The sequence below is a fragment of the Monodelphis domestica genome, chromosome 4 (assembly GCF_027887165.1).
Source record: "Monodelphis domestica isolate mMonDom1 chromosome 4, mMonDom1.pri, whole genome shotgun sequence".
In the NCBI taxonomy this organism is placed as follows: domain Eukaryota; kingdom Metazoa; phylum Chordata; class Mammalia; order Didelphimorphia; family Didelphidae; genus Monodelphis; species Monodelphis domestica.
In genome coordinates this window covers 382,885,724-382,900,118 of record NC_077230.1, presented here as the reverse complement: position 1 = coordinate 382,900,118, position 14,395 = coordinate 382,885,724, and the positions used below count along the sequence as shown (strand labels likewise).

Below are 14,395 nucleotides of genomic sequence, written 5' to 3'. Positions count from 1 at the left end.
CTTCTTCCCTCTCACATTGACTAAAGGCTGCTTCCTGTCCTTTGCAGTCTTGTTATATGTCCGAAGGGAGACAGAGGAGGTGTTCGATGCCCTCATGCTGAAGACCCCAGACCTCAAAGGGTTGAGGAACGCGGTACGTTTCTTTTCCAATCCTCAATTTATTTGGCAGGGTGGGAGGAGAATGAAAGTACCCAAGGAAGCTTAGATAATCATAGAAGGATACAGGGAGCATCTATATCCAAGTCTCGCTCCTCTCCCCAGTGGTTAAATGAGAAGATCTGGCCGTCTTCTTCTGCCTCTATTATTCTTCAAATCTTGAAGTCAAAAAGGATCTTAGAACCAGACATGATCTGAAAACATCAAATGGTAAAACCAGAAGAATGCTTAGACCACAGGCAAGCTTAGACCACTAGACCTAAGGCCATAGATCTAGAGCTGGAAGGATATCAAGAAACCATCAAGTCCAACTCCCTCAGGTTACAGATGAAGAAACAGAGGCAAAGAGAGGTACAAATCACTTACTTGCTCAGGGTTACTAAGTTAATGAGTAAAAAGGCAGGATTTGAACTTACATTTTCCTGGCTCCAAGCCCAAGCTTACTTCAAACTTCCCTCCAGAACACAGAAAGTCAGAGCTGGGAGGGCCCTAAGAACACAGAATATCAGAGCTCTATAAAGATCATCCAGTCCACTGTCTGAATCAGGAATTCCCATTACCACATTCTTTTTTTTTTTAACCCTTACCTTCCATCTTGGAATCAATACTGTGTATTAGTTCCAAGGCAAAAGAGTGGTAAGAGCTAGGCAATGGGGGTTAAGTGACTTGCCCAGGGTCACACAGCTAGGAAATTTATGAGGTTAGATTTGAACTCCTGTCTCCAGGCCTGGTTCTCAATCCACTGAGCCACCTAGCTATTCCTCCTTACCACATTCTTGATATTGTCTTATAAATATCTCTGATAATGGAGAATTTACTGCTTCCAAAGGCAGCCGTACTGTATTGCTGGGCACCTCCAGGGTCAAGGAAACTAAGCCAATCCATCTTCCATAGGACAGCCCTTCAAAGAGACCTGAAAATATTTCCCATGCTCTCCAGCCCCACTCTGCTGTCTCCTTTCCTCCAGGCTAAACTTCCATTGATTGCATTCTACACACATTTCTAAAGATCTGTATAAGGCACAGGGTTGGACTCTGGACATCTCCACTTCCTTTGTCCAGTAGAGATATAGAGTGGCCACCCGATACGAATTACCTTCAGTAGACGTTGACCAGCTTTGGTAGTCATCCTTCTTAAAATGAGGCACCGGCCCCTGACGTGACACTCCAGATGGGCCCCCCAGCCATGAGAGCCTCCCTCCTCACTAGCAGTGCTCAGACCAGGGCTCTGGTAGCCAGTCTCTCTCATGCTAGACACCCTGATCCACCAAGAAAGCCTTGAAGCTCTATTTACTTTTTCCCCTCTCCTGGTCTTTCACGTCTACTATTGACTTAGGTTGAGCCAGCAACCTACTAAAATCCCCAAAGGTTTTCATATTTTCTGCTATAATGAAAAAAGCCAACATCTTTCTGATCCTATCTAGGGTCCATTAAGGTGAAACCTGAAGCCCGGGCTCTTCGGTGGCTCTCCCTGTTCCAGGGGGATTTGGGGAGCTGGGCTGCGGGAGGGACACACACGGCATATTTCTGTGATGCTTATCTTCCAGGCTTCTATAACATTGGCTCCTCAGGAAAAGCACACGCTGTAAATGCTCCATAATCTGATGGCTGCTTTATGATGGGCCAGTGCCTTTGTTAGCCTTGCAAACCTGTTTTCCCTTGAGCTTTAATTGAAATGAAACCAAGTGGTCTTGAATAGGCTGAGATGGAGTCGTCCACAGGGCTTAGCATGAAGAAGGACTTCCTAAATATGGCTCTCCTACAATGGAATAGCCTGCCTCAGGAGCTAGGGAGGTTGGATGGCCATTTACTAGGAGCTAGGCTATGGATAACAGTCATCTATCAGGTGAGGGATTGGACTTGGTGACCTCTGAGATCCCTTCAAGACTAGTTCTGGACCATGGAATGTCTCTGGCCAGCTTTGGTTTACTTGTCGATCTGAATTGGGCATCGTGCTAAGGGCTAGATACCCAAAGATACCCCAAAACAATCCCTGCCCTCAAGAAGCATACATTCAACTGGGGCGACAACACAGAAACACATGAGCATATAGAAAATGGATAGAATGTAATCTTAGAGGAAGGTTCTGCAGCTCAGAAAATGGAGCCAATCAGGAAAGGATTCTTGGAGAAGGCAACATATATGTTGAGTTTTGAAGAAAATCAGGGATTCTTAAAGTAGAGGCCAAAGAGAGAACATTCTAAGCATAGGGCACAGCCAGTGCAAAGGCATGGAGATGGGAGATGGAAATTTCTGTTCAAGGAACAGCAAAGAAGCAAATACACCTGGAACCATAGTGTAGATAGAAGTGAATAAGGTACAAGTCTGAAAAGGTAGCAGGGGGAGGCAAGTAAGAAAGGAAAAAAGGAAAGAGATTCAAATGTCAAACAAAGTAATTTCAACCATAAAGAGATAATAGGGAACCTTTGCAATTTAGCGAAGGGAAGGGGGAAGAGAACAAGCATTTATTTATATGAGGTTTACTATGTGTCAGGCACTGTGCTCAGGGCTTCTCCTTCCCTTTCTTCTCCTTTTTACAAATGGCATTTTATTTTATTGAGTAAAGAGGGGTGACACAATGAAGCCTACACTCAAGAAAATTGTTTTAGCAGCTGAGTGAAGGCTGGATTGAAGGAGAGAGTAAATAGGCAGAAAAAAAATTCATTAGAAGGCTCATAAAAGTGGTCCAGGTGGGAGATGTTGAGGGCCTGAACTATGTGAGTGGAGACAATGGCGCAAGAGAGTGTCAGGTTAGAAAGGGTGAGATTTGGGGTGACTGTGGGGTGATTGAGGAGTAACGGGGCGGTGGTCCCCTTGGCAGTTATTGGGAAGGTCTGAAGAAGCCAACCAAAGAGTGATTGATCAAGTTATTATTCTCTCACTGCCCCTCCTGGTGCTAAGTGAAAGCTGGAGAACCCACAAAGGGGATCAAAGAAACACAGGGCCACTTCATTACAAGGAAAGGGTCCCAGAGCAAGCTTCTGCCCTAGAAACAGCCATCCTCAGGCTACAACTCAGCATCATCTTGGCCTCATGTAATGAATGGGTGAGAGCAAGGAAGAACCGTCTAGTTGGAGGCAGCTGGGTGGCTCAGTGGAAAGAGTACCAGGCGGTCCTGGGTTTGAATTTGACCTCAGACACTTCCTAACTTTGTGACCCTGGGCAAGTCACTTAACCCCCATTGTCCATCCCTTCTGTCTTGGAACCCATGTACAGTATTGACTTTAAGATGGAAAGTATCTATTTTTTTCTTTTAGAAAATATTCTAGTTGGGGCTCAGGAACCCCAAATATTTTTCTGTGGTTTTAGATTTGGACTTATATCACATGAGTATTACAGAAGCATAAAAAGTTAGACCTAAAAAGGGCCTTGGAGCAGGGAATATCAGAATGGGAAAGGAGCAAGGTCCTTTCTACCTCTGGCATTCCATCTTTTAAGATGTCTTCTTTTATTTTTCAAAACTCTTACCTTCTGTCTTAGAATCAATACAGTATATATATATGCCTAGCCCTTATCACTCTTCTGCCTTAGAACCAATTGGTAATTGGTATTGGTAAGGGTTAGTGTTCCAAGGTAGAAGAGTAACAAGGATTAGGCAATGGGGTTAAGTGACTTACCCAGGGTCACACTGCTAGGAAATGTCCAAGGTCAGATTTGAACCCAGGACCTCCCACCTCCCATCTCTAAGCCTAGTGCTCCATCCACTGAGCCACCTAGCTGCCCCCTCTAAGATCTCTTCTAACTCTCATAGTCTGTGTTCTAAGACCTCTCCAAGCTCTGTTATTCTCTGTTCTAGGGACCCTAAAGTTCTGTAACTCAGTGATTTTACCTCTCTAGTCCTTAGTTTCCTAGTGGGCAAAATGGAATCTTTATAGTATGTGGAAAGAATCTTCTAGAGCATCTACAGCAGATTTGCCCAGGGCCATAGGCCCTGCCTTCCTCCCAGGCTTATCCGGAGATTCCAGGAAGATAATGGATGTGAAAGGCCTTTTGAAAGGCCTGGTGCACTACAAACATGAGACTTGATTGTTATTTTTTGATGGTGGGGAAACATCTCCTCCCCCTGGCTTCCCCCCAGCCCACCCCTCCAAATCTGGCCTCGGCATCATGCAAATGAACTGCTGGTTGTTCTCTTGCAGATCTCAGAGAAGTATGGTTTTCCTGAAGAAAGCATTTACAAAGTCTATAAAAAATGCAAGCGAGGGTAAGTAAGTGCATGCCAAGAAACGCTGGCACCTGCTTGTCAATAGCCTCTTACTTTAACAGGCTTGTAAATCTCAAGTTGACCCAGCCTACTGGTGGGACCCGAGACACTGTGTCCAAGAGCTTGGATTTGGTATCTTCCCTAGTGTCCCCTTTGGCAAGGGTTCCTTAGGGAAGGAAGTGGGGAAACGGCCCCAAAGCCCTCAGGAGAACGGGCTGAGCTCTGCACCCTCAGCCAGTCTAAGGAACTAGAATCAGATCTCTCAGCTCTTCTGGTCACTCCCAGTGACCTGGGCAAGGTTTTTCTATGCCTCAATTTCCCTGTTTGTAAGATGAGATGACCTTTAAGATTCTGTCTCCTTAAGGACACTTCAATGTCAGTGCCTCTCCCTGTGACTCAAGATTATCATATGTTCTAGATATGTTTTCATGTTGCATGTACTCATGTTCTAATATTTTATGTTTTAAGATCAGACACCCAAATGTCTGTCTTTTTCTCTTTGTATCCTCCAAATGCCTGTCCTGACAGAGGGCCTTGTGTACAGCAGCTGGTTGGACTGGATAGGATTCCTGTGCCTACATTCTATGTGCTGAAATCTCTCTCAGCTCTGCTAGTCTATGTTCTAAGGGCCCTCCCAGTTCTGAAATTCTGGGTTCTGAGGCCCTTCTCAGCTCAGACATCCTGTGTTCTAAGGTCCCTCCAAATTCTGATATTCTGGGTTCTAAGGGCCCTCCCAGTTTTGATGATCCTCTGTTTCAAGGCTCCTTCCCAGAGCTGACATTCTGTATTCTAAGGCTCTTCCCATCTCTGAAATTCTGGGTTCTGAGGCCCTTCTCAGCTCAGACATCCTGTGTTCTAAGGTCCCTCCAAACTCTGATATTCTGGGTTCTAAGGGCCCTCCCAGTTCTGATAATCCTCTGTTTCAAGGCTCCTTCCCAGAGCTGACATTCTGTATTCTAAGGCTCTTCCCATCTCTGAAATTCTGGGTTCTGAGGCCCTTCTTAACCTGGACATCCATTGTTCCAAGGACCCTCCAAACTCTGATATTCTGGGTTCTAAGGGCCCTCTCAGTTCTGAAATTCTGGGTTCTGAGGCCCTTCTCAACTTGGACATCCATTGTTCCAAGGACCCTCCAAACTCTGATATTCTGGGTTCTAAGGGCCCTCTCAGTTCTGAAATTCTGGGTTCTGAAGTCCTTCTCAGCTTGGACATCCTGTGTTCTAAGGTCCCTCCAAACTCTGATATTCTGGGTTCTAAGGGCCCTCCCAGTTCTGCTATCCTCTGTTTCAAGGCTCCTTCTCAGTGCTGACATTCTGTATTCTAAGGTTCTTCCCTTCTCTGAAATTCTGGGTTCTGAAGCCCTTCTAAACTTGGATATTCTATATTCTAAGATCTCTTCCAGCTTTCCCCTACATTTTAAGGTTCTGAGTTCAAGTGTGTGAAAGGCTGGTCTTATTATTTATCTACAGGTACTAAATACATATGGTAGCTTGCCTGGCTGGCTGGGGGGGGGGGGGGTGGTATTAGAACAAGAGAACACCTAACTTGACTTTTTCAGCTTTAAGGAGCTTGTCCCTGACTCCCTTCTGCCCATTCATTCCACATAGGCTAGAGTACCTCTAGAAAGCACTTTCTTTTGCTCTGAGCAGGACACCCTGAGGGAGATGAGGAATCCTACAGGACAAGAGGAAGAACAATGCCCATTCCCATAGCACAGTCGGCCTAAGACTGGTCTGTTGTCCCCAACCTGAAGGAATATGGGTAGTAAAATAGAAAAAGCCTTGAGATTGGCTGTGAGGGGGTCTTTGAAATCATGGAGTCCAATTCCCCTCAGTTAAGAGAGCAGAAAACTGAAGCTCAAGTTACCTAGGAAGCAGAGTAGGAAATTTAACCTCAGGTTCTTTGACTAGTAGTAGGTGCTGAAAGTGGATAGATTCCAATCAGGTCTTAGACACTTCCTAGTTGTGTGACCTTGGGCAAGTCCCTTCACCCTAATTGCCTAGCTCTTGCCACTCCTCTGTCTTAGAATTGATACTAAGACAGAAGGTAAGAGTTTTAGAAAAAAGGAAAAAAAGGGGGGAAGCTGGGTGGCTAAGTGGATTGAGAACCAGACCCAGAGATAGGAGGTCCTAGGTTCAAATTTGGCCTAATATACTCCTTAGCTGCTAGGCAGGTCACTTTACCTCCTTTGCCTAGCCCTTACTGTTATTCTGCCCTGGAACTAATGTACAGTAGTAATTCTAAGATGGAAGGTCAGGGTTTTATAGAAAGAAAGAGAGAGGGAGGGAGGATGGGAAGAGAGAAAAAAGAAAGAAAGAAAGAAAGAAAGAAAGAAAGAAAGAAAGAAAGAAAGAAAGAAAGAAAGAAAGAAAGAAAGAAAGAAAGAAAGAAAGAAAGAAAGAAAGAAAGAAAGAAAGAAAGAAAGAAAGAAAGAAAGAAAGAAAGAAAGAAAGAAAGAAAGAAAGAAAGAAAGAAAGAAAGAAAGAAAGAAAGAAAGAAAGGAAGAAAGGAAGGAAGGAAGAAAGGAAGAAAGAAAGAAAGAAAGGAAGGAAGGAAGGAAGGAAGGAAGGAAGGAAGGAAGGAAGGAAGGAAGGAAGGAAGGAAGGAAGGAAGGAAGGAAGGAAGGAAGGAAGGAAGGAAGGAAGGAAGGAAGGAAGGAAGGAAGGAAGGAAGGAAAAGAAAGACAGACAAAGAAAGTAGAGAGAACACTGAGAACCCTAGTCTTGGAGTCAGGAAGACCTAGGTGCTAATCTTGCCTCAGACCTAGCTGTGTGTCACTGGGCAAGTCATTTCACCTCTCATCAACCTCAGTTTTATCATCCGTAAGAATGGGGGCATAAGAGCACCCACCTCCCAGGGTCCTTGTGAGGATCAAATGAGATACCATCTGTAAAGTGCTTTGCAAACCTTAAAGTGCTATCTCACTGCTGGTCATTATTATCATTATCGTCCACGTTACAAACTTCCCACTCCACTACTGTATTGGTTTCCTCCCAAGCATGGCCCGAGACAAGAAGCATTTCATTGTTGTGCCCCCTGAGCCTAGCTCAGGGCCCGGTCCTTAGTAGGCCCTTACTAAAATTAGCTTGAGTTTTCAGTTGGGAGGGGCCAGTGGATATCTTGGCTTCTCTAGCCACCATTTGGCACCCCAGAATTCCCAGAGGATCCCGCTCCTCCCCAGCAGGGCCCCGCAGGCTCTGACTTCTCTAGCTGCAGGCAGGCCCCCAGGAAGGGTGTTGAAGGGGATCCTTGCGGTCAGCCAAATAGGCAGAGAGGCGGTGGGCCCTGAAGGATGGAGCCTAGAGCCCCTGGGCTTAAGCCCTCCCACTGACGCTGGATAATGAGGGACCAAATCAGCCTCTGAGCAGAAAGGGCCGGAGAAAGGACAGCCAACACGAAATGAGAAAATGAATGCGGGCTGCTTTGTGGACCAGCAATGCCTGTAGAGATGGCAGTTCGCCCCCCCCCCCCCCTCCCTCTTCTGCCTCCCCTGAAGGCTGCAAGCCAACATCCTCTGCTTTTCTGTTGAAATTCACACACCCTGAGCCAGGCATCTCCTCCCACCTCCAGGGGCCCCCCAACCCCACCCACAGCAGGGGTGGGCAGGCCTGGCATTCTCGAGGCCAGCCATTGTCTGGGAAGCAATAGTCATTTGCTGCTAAGCCTCAATTTGCAGTCATTATGTTGTGGCTGCTGATTGGGGAATGGTGATTTGTGAGAGATTAAGAGTAAATAATACCAAGGGGCTAATGGGAAGACTCTTGGCCAGCCAACCCCAGTTCTACCTGGACAATGGCCTGAAACTGAGCTCTATCTCCCACAATCCCTCTCCTGGAGGATTCTCTCGTCCCCTTTATTAATAGCCACTGGAAGGAGCTCAGGAATTCTGCCTGCAGACATTGTCTGCGCCTTTTCCTCTTGGAGGTTTTGTGAGTGCAAAGTGTTGTGATGAGGGGTTGGGCCTTCTTCCTTCTGACCCCCCCACCCCTACACCCCATCCCCCACCCCCACCAACCCCCCCATTGCAGAAACCCATCAGGTTAGCCCGGGGAAAGGACAGGTTAGAAAATCAATAATATCAGAGGCGAGGGAAGGAAGGAGAGCAGGTGAGATTATCTCCCATTTTACAGCTACAAAAACTGAGGCTCAGAAAGGGCGGCACCCTGATCTGATAAGGAATGAGGAGAGACTAGAACCCAGGTCTTCTGACTATGAATTCAGGATCTTTTCATAATAAGTATAGCTCACATTTGCACGGTGCTTTAGGGCTTATGAATTGCTTTCCCACAACAACCCTGGGAGCCATAGGACCACTGATTCTCAGAGGCCGGGTGGCTCAGCTCCCTTATTTTCCAGATCAGAAAACAAGAGGCCCTCAAAAATTAAGTGATTTGACTGAGGTCACACAGGTAGTCCATTTCAGAGGTAAGATTCAAAAACCCTGGCCCAGAGCTAGTTGTTCTTTCCACCAGGACTGAATTGCCTTCCAGCCCATGACCGTATTGTCCCATTGTCTAGATGAGGCATCTGAGACCCAGACAGCTTGAGTACCCTCCCTGTGGCCACCAGCTGGGTCTCTGACCCAGTGGGACTCCCTGGGCCATGCTGCCTCTTCCTATTCGACACCACCACCATCTTTATCTCCAGAGATGGCAAATATGGAAGGCTTCCCTTGTTTTTTTTTTTTTAACCCTTACCTTCTGTCTTGGAATCAATAGTGTGTATTAGTTCCAAGGCAGAAGAGTGGTCAGGGCTAGACAATGGGGGTTAAGTGACTTGCCCAGGGTCACACAGCTGGGAAGTGTCTGAGGTCATATTTGAACCCAGAACTTCCTGTCTCTAGGCCTGGCTCTCAATCCACTGAGCCACCCAGCTGCCCCCAAGGCCTCCCTTTTTAACAAATCGCTTCTGGAGTCTCCCAAGTAGGAGGGGGCTTCCTAAAGCCCATCAGTCAGTAGGGTTGAATAAGGCCTGGGATCCTGAAGATAAATCAGTCCAGGTCCCCATTTCCCTCTCTGCCACAACCTTGCTGGGTGATAGGAAGGAAGTCTGGGTCTCAGTTGCCTCATCTGTGAAATAGGAGCAATTATACTTGCCCCACCTGAAGGCAGGCAGGAGGCAGGATTTCATGAGATCCCTTCCAGCTCTAAGCTGCATGTATGATTCTCTAATGAGCTCATCACCAGGGGCCCTGAGAATAGCTTTGGGCGTGTGTATGTGTGTGTGTGTGTGTGTGCGTTTTGTTTAGTTAAGTTTCGGTTTTAAAGTGGGGCTCCCGTGCTCGCTGGAGCTGAATCAGAAACCCAGCTCAGCACGGAGCACAGCCTTGCCCCGACAAGCCCACAGTGACTTTCCCTTGGCTTTTTTCCCCTGGGCTTCTTGCTTCTGACTTCCTGAACGAAACTCTCCTCCTTTGGGGGCAGGGAAAGCAGGATCTTTGGCTTGCCACAGCAGTTGAGTGGATTCTGGAGAGCTGGGAGGGGGCAGGCCTCGGTGGTCTGGGAAGCCCCTGGCTGGGAGCCTCCTTCCCCAGGCTGTCATCTGAGAGGTGGACAGGCTCAGAGGATTTCGGGCACTTAGAACACAGAATGCCTGAGCTGGAACGGGACCTTAGAACATCCCATGTCAGAGTTAGACTAAAATGTCAGTGAGAAAGAGCCAGAGGAAAACAGAATGATGGAAGTGGCCTTCGACGGTGGAATTAACACCCAACGAGACCCTTGACATAGAATGATCGAGAGAGAGTGAGGTAGGAGGAAGCATAGAGCATAGAATGTTCCAGGTAGAAGGGACTTGAGAACATCAGAGGTGGGAAGCAGCTCTGGGATCACTGCCTCCACACTCTACAGGATTAGGGTCACAGATTTCGAACTGGGACCATATCTAGTCCAAGGCCACATTCTGCAGTGAGGAAAACCATGGAGAGGAAGCAGCCACCATTGCCTCCTTCATTAGTGTTCTCGCCGCCATACACCCTAGAGCACCTCTTCCATCTCTCCCTCTCAGCAGAGGTCTACCATAGGCCAGGGCTGGACCCAGGGTGTGTCTCTGGAAGATTCTGCTGAAGCAGGAACGCCTTCCCCAGCTCGTAAGCATTTCTAACCTTAATTCTGAGGTGGCCTTGATTGGGCTGCTTCAGACAGCAGATCAGGAAAGATGTCCCCCCAGAAAAGCTCTGGTGAAGAAGCCTGGCTGACTCCTCACCCTTCCCTGGGCCCGGTTCTCTCGGTAATCTGATGAACAGGAAATTCTAATAAATGGCCAAGTTTATTTTCATAAAGCTACACAGCAAGTCCTCTGGACAAAAGGAGATACCATCAGCTTTGCAAGCATCACTGAGTGCTTGGAAGATTAACTAATACATTGTTTTTGCTGGCCCCTGGCCAGGTTTTTAATGTGAAGTGAGACAGATAGTAGAGTAAAAATGACAATCAGGTCACACATTATGCCTGCCTGTTGCTTTAGGTGCTGGGGTATTCATAACCTCCCTAGACACACACACACACACACACACACACACACACACACACACACACACACACGTCTTCCAGCTGGCTCCTCCTGGGGTTCCCCTTTACCTGAGAAGGGACAGGTTGGGATGCAGAGGGAGAAGGCTAGAGGCAAAGCTTACCCTCTACAAGGAAGCCTTCCTTGGCAGAAGGGCAGAAGCATGGCTCCTGCTTCCATGACCCTCTTTGATTCACAGAGAAGCAAAGGGGTTCAATGGAAAGACCTGTGGATTGACTGGAGTAGCAGGGCCCAGGTTCAAATTCCATTTCTGTTAGCTCGTATCTCTTTGGACTTGGGGCGTCATTTCCCATGTTTTTGCCTAGGTTTCCACATCTGTAAAATGAGGTTGGACTAGATGGGCTCTAAAGTCCCTTCTGCCTCTAAATCAGAGATCCTGGTTGGAAGGCTGGTTCTGCCATTTTCACTCTGTGATCTTGAACAATAACCTCTGTGGTCCTTAGCTTCCCCATCAGGAAACCGAGGGGGGTTGGACGAGATGCTTTTCTGAGTACCTTCCAGCTTTATATCGATGATCCTCTAATTCAATGACTCTCACTTCCCTGCTCTTATGGCTATGGCACTGCCCCAGAGAAGAGAAAGAAGCCCATTCTGGCCTTAGGGGCCAGAGGCTCTGAATTTGAACAGGTCCTATGGGCTTTTCTCTGGCTTTCCCCTACCCTGGGTATACCAAGACAAAGGGCCCCCTGTGGATTTGACTGGGGAGTCCATCTGAACACAATTCCAGGAAAGAAACTCCTATAATTAACTGGCAGAGAACAACCAGGATGCTCACGGCTCTGTGAGCACTTTAACCCCAAGCAGAGATCTTCAGCCCAGAGAATAACAGCTCTGTTGATGCTGCCAGAGATAACTGCGTAAAGGGCTCCTCAGCCCCCAAGGCTCCCCAGTTTGCCTAATGACCGGTTCAGGGTAGGAAGAAATTTCCCTATACACAGCTCGCCAAGACTGTATGATTCATCCTGTCCATCCTTGGGCTAATGTTGTCTAGTGTTTAGGTAGAGCACAGCTCTGGTGGGAGGCAGTGGAAGGGAAAGGTCTATACCACAGGAGAGAGTACTCCATGGAACAGCAAATGATAGAGTTCCACGCCCCAGGTTTGCCAATAACGAACTAGCTCTGTGATCTTGGGCAAGTCCCAGTCACAACTTCTCAGTTCCTCATTTGTAAAATGGAGATAACGATACAGGTGGGATCTACTTCATCGAGAGGCCATTTAGAAAGCTTGATGTGTTATGCAATGAATACATGAGTATTTGTTGCTGTCATTGGTGTGTGTCACTGTTTTCTATGGTCCCTTCCAGCTCTAACATCCCATGTTTTAAAGATACTTCCATCTCCAAAATGTCATGTTCTAAGGTCCTCAAAAGTTTCGATATGCTCCTCTGATATGTTGTGTTCCTAGACCCTCCCAGCTCTGATATTCTCTGTTCTAATGTTCCTCCCATTTGACATACCATGTTCTAAGAAATCTCTAAGCTCTGATATTCCATGGTTTAAGATCCTTCCTAGCTCTGACATCCTGTGCCCAAAGGTCTCTCCCAGCTCTGACAGTCTGTGTTCTAAGGGTCCTCCCAGCGCTAATCTTTTGTGTCCTAAAATCCCTTCAAACTTCCTACATTCGGTTCTTCTTTGGTCCTAAACTTTGGTCAAACTCTTGGGTTAAGAGTTCCTAACTTTGTGATCCTGGGCAAGTCACTTAACTTCCTAACTTTGTGATCCTGGGCAAGTCACTTAACTTCCTAACTTTGTGATCCTGGGCAAGTCACTTAACTTCCTAACTTTGTGATCCTGGGCAAGTCACTTAACTTCCTAACTTTGTGATCCTGGGCAAGTCACTTAACTCCCATTGCCTAGCCCTTACCGCTCTTCTGTCTTAGAACCAATACACAGTTTTGATTCTAAGAGGGAAAAGGTGGGGTTAAAAAAACCCATGGGACTTGTTGAATTTCTCATAGTTACTCCCCTTTCAGACCTCTTTACAGCACTTGAATCTTGACGCTGAATTCACTTGGCCTTCAGAGCCTGCTCAATTCTTGTCTCTTCTTTTCCAGAATCTTGGTGAACATGGACAACAATATCATACAGCACTACAGTAACCATGTGGCCTTTCTACTCGACATGGGAGAACTCGATGGCAAAATTCAGATTATCCTCAAGGAGCTATAGGGCCCCAGCACTGCTCTGCCCTTGGACCTCTTGGCCTACATTTGACTCAGAGAGCCCGAATGTAGTCCTAAAAACCCAATACAACCTCTTTCTATTCCTCAGTGTTCTCACTTACTTGAATGCACTCACCTGGGAGGGAAGATGCTCCATCTTCGGAAGAAGTCTGCACAACTCCCAAGAGAAGCTTTGCCTCTTTGGGGATGCTGCCCAGTCTTTGATTCCAGAGACAGCAGCCATCCCAGTCTTCGGACTGTTGCCTACCCCACCCTGGAGAGCAGAGTCTTCTTGCTCCTTGCACTGGGGCTGCCCTGCCATGCTGATGGCCAGACATTTTGGTTGGGATCTTGGTGGTCTTGGCTTCCAAGGCTACTCTTGTGGCTTCTCCTATTTTCCATTCCCATCTCTGGACAGAATAGGAAGGCAGATGGGGAAATTCCATTCATGGGACAAAAAGACATTTGAAGCCAGACCCAGCCATACCAGGCCACTCATTCTCCACTTCTTGCCCCAAGCTGAAGTATAAATATTATTGCTCTTAAAAGGGGGCTATGTAGAATTTCCGAGTCATTGTTCATTATGTCTGACGCAAGGTCACAAATTACCCGGTTCCTTGAGGCTATTTTGGTCCTTTACTTCCTAATATGACATGCCTAACTGGTCTTGCTGCTGGTCTACACCGTTATGATCCATCACTGCTCCATTGGACACCCTATTGCCGCTGTCACTGTTCTGAGATGTTGTTAAATATGTAATGTTGGATGGATTTTCTAGACACAAAATTCACTCCGTGGATGCTGTAGCTATTTAGTCGGTGCAAGTTCTTACTGTGTCTGATCACTTACAAGAGATATGATATACTGTGTGTTTCTGATGCCACAAACTTCATTCTGTGCATTGTTTAGGTGTTTGTTCTGTGGTTGGTTAGCTCTGGAGACGTTCTCTCCCTCCGGTCCAGTTTGAGTATTGCCTGCTCCATGTCTCCATGTCTCTATGTAGCATGATATTACTATTTGATATCAAGTTGCTGGTGCTTGATATCATATTGCCATTTGATGCCATGCTACTAGTTGATGCCACATTGTTTGAAACTATGTTACTGGTCATAGTAACATATAATGCCATTTTTGCTGCCATATTTTATTGGATAATGTTGCTATGTGCTGACACCATGTTAATGCATAATACATTTCCTGGATCTACTTTTTGTCTATTTGTTATATATATATATAAAATATAAATATGTATTGTATATATATGCAACATTTTATATTTTTCATGGGAACATTTTTATCATTTCAAACAATGTGTTATTTCACATTTCTTGGATTTTTTTAAAACT

The 14,395-nt window shown here is 46.5% G+C and overlaps 1 protein-coding gene across 1 annotated transcript in view; it reads left to right on the top strand.

Moving 5' to 3' along the window:
- Positions 1-13,574, top strand: part of GRHL3 (grainyhead like transcription factor 3) — a 54,835-nt gene extending 41,261 nt beyond the window's left edge. Inside the window, exons 14-16 of the mRNA XM_007491306.3 lie at positions 48-133; positions 4,295-4,359; positions 12,942-13,574. Of these exons, the coding sequence (XP_007491368.1) occupies positions 48-133; positions 4,295-4,359; positions 12,942-13,056 (266 nt within the window). The 3' untranslated portion in view covers positions 13,057-13,574. The remainder of the gene's footprint in view (positions 1-47; positions 134-4,294; positions 4,360-12,941) is intronic.
- The last annotated feature ends 821 nt before the right edge of the window (positions 13,575-14,395 follow it).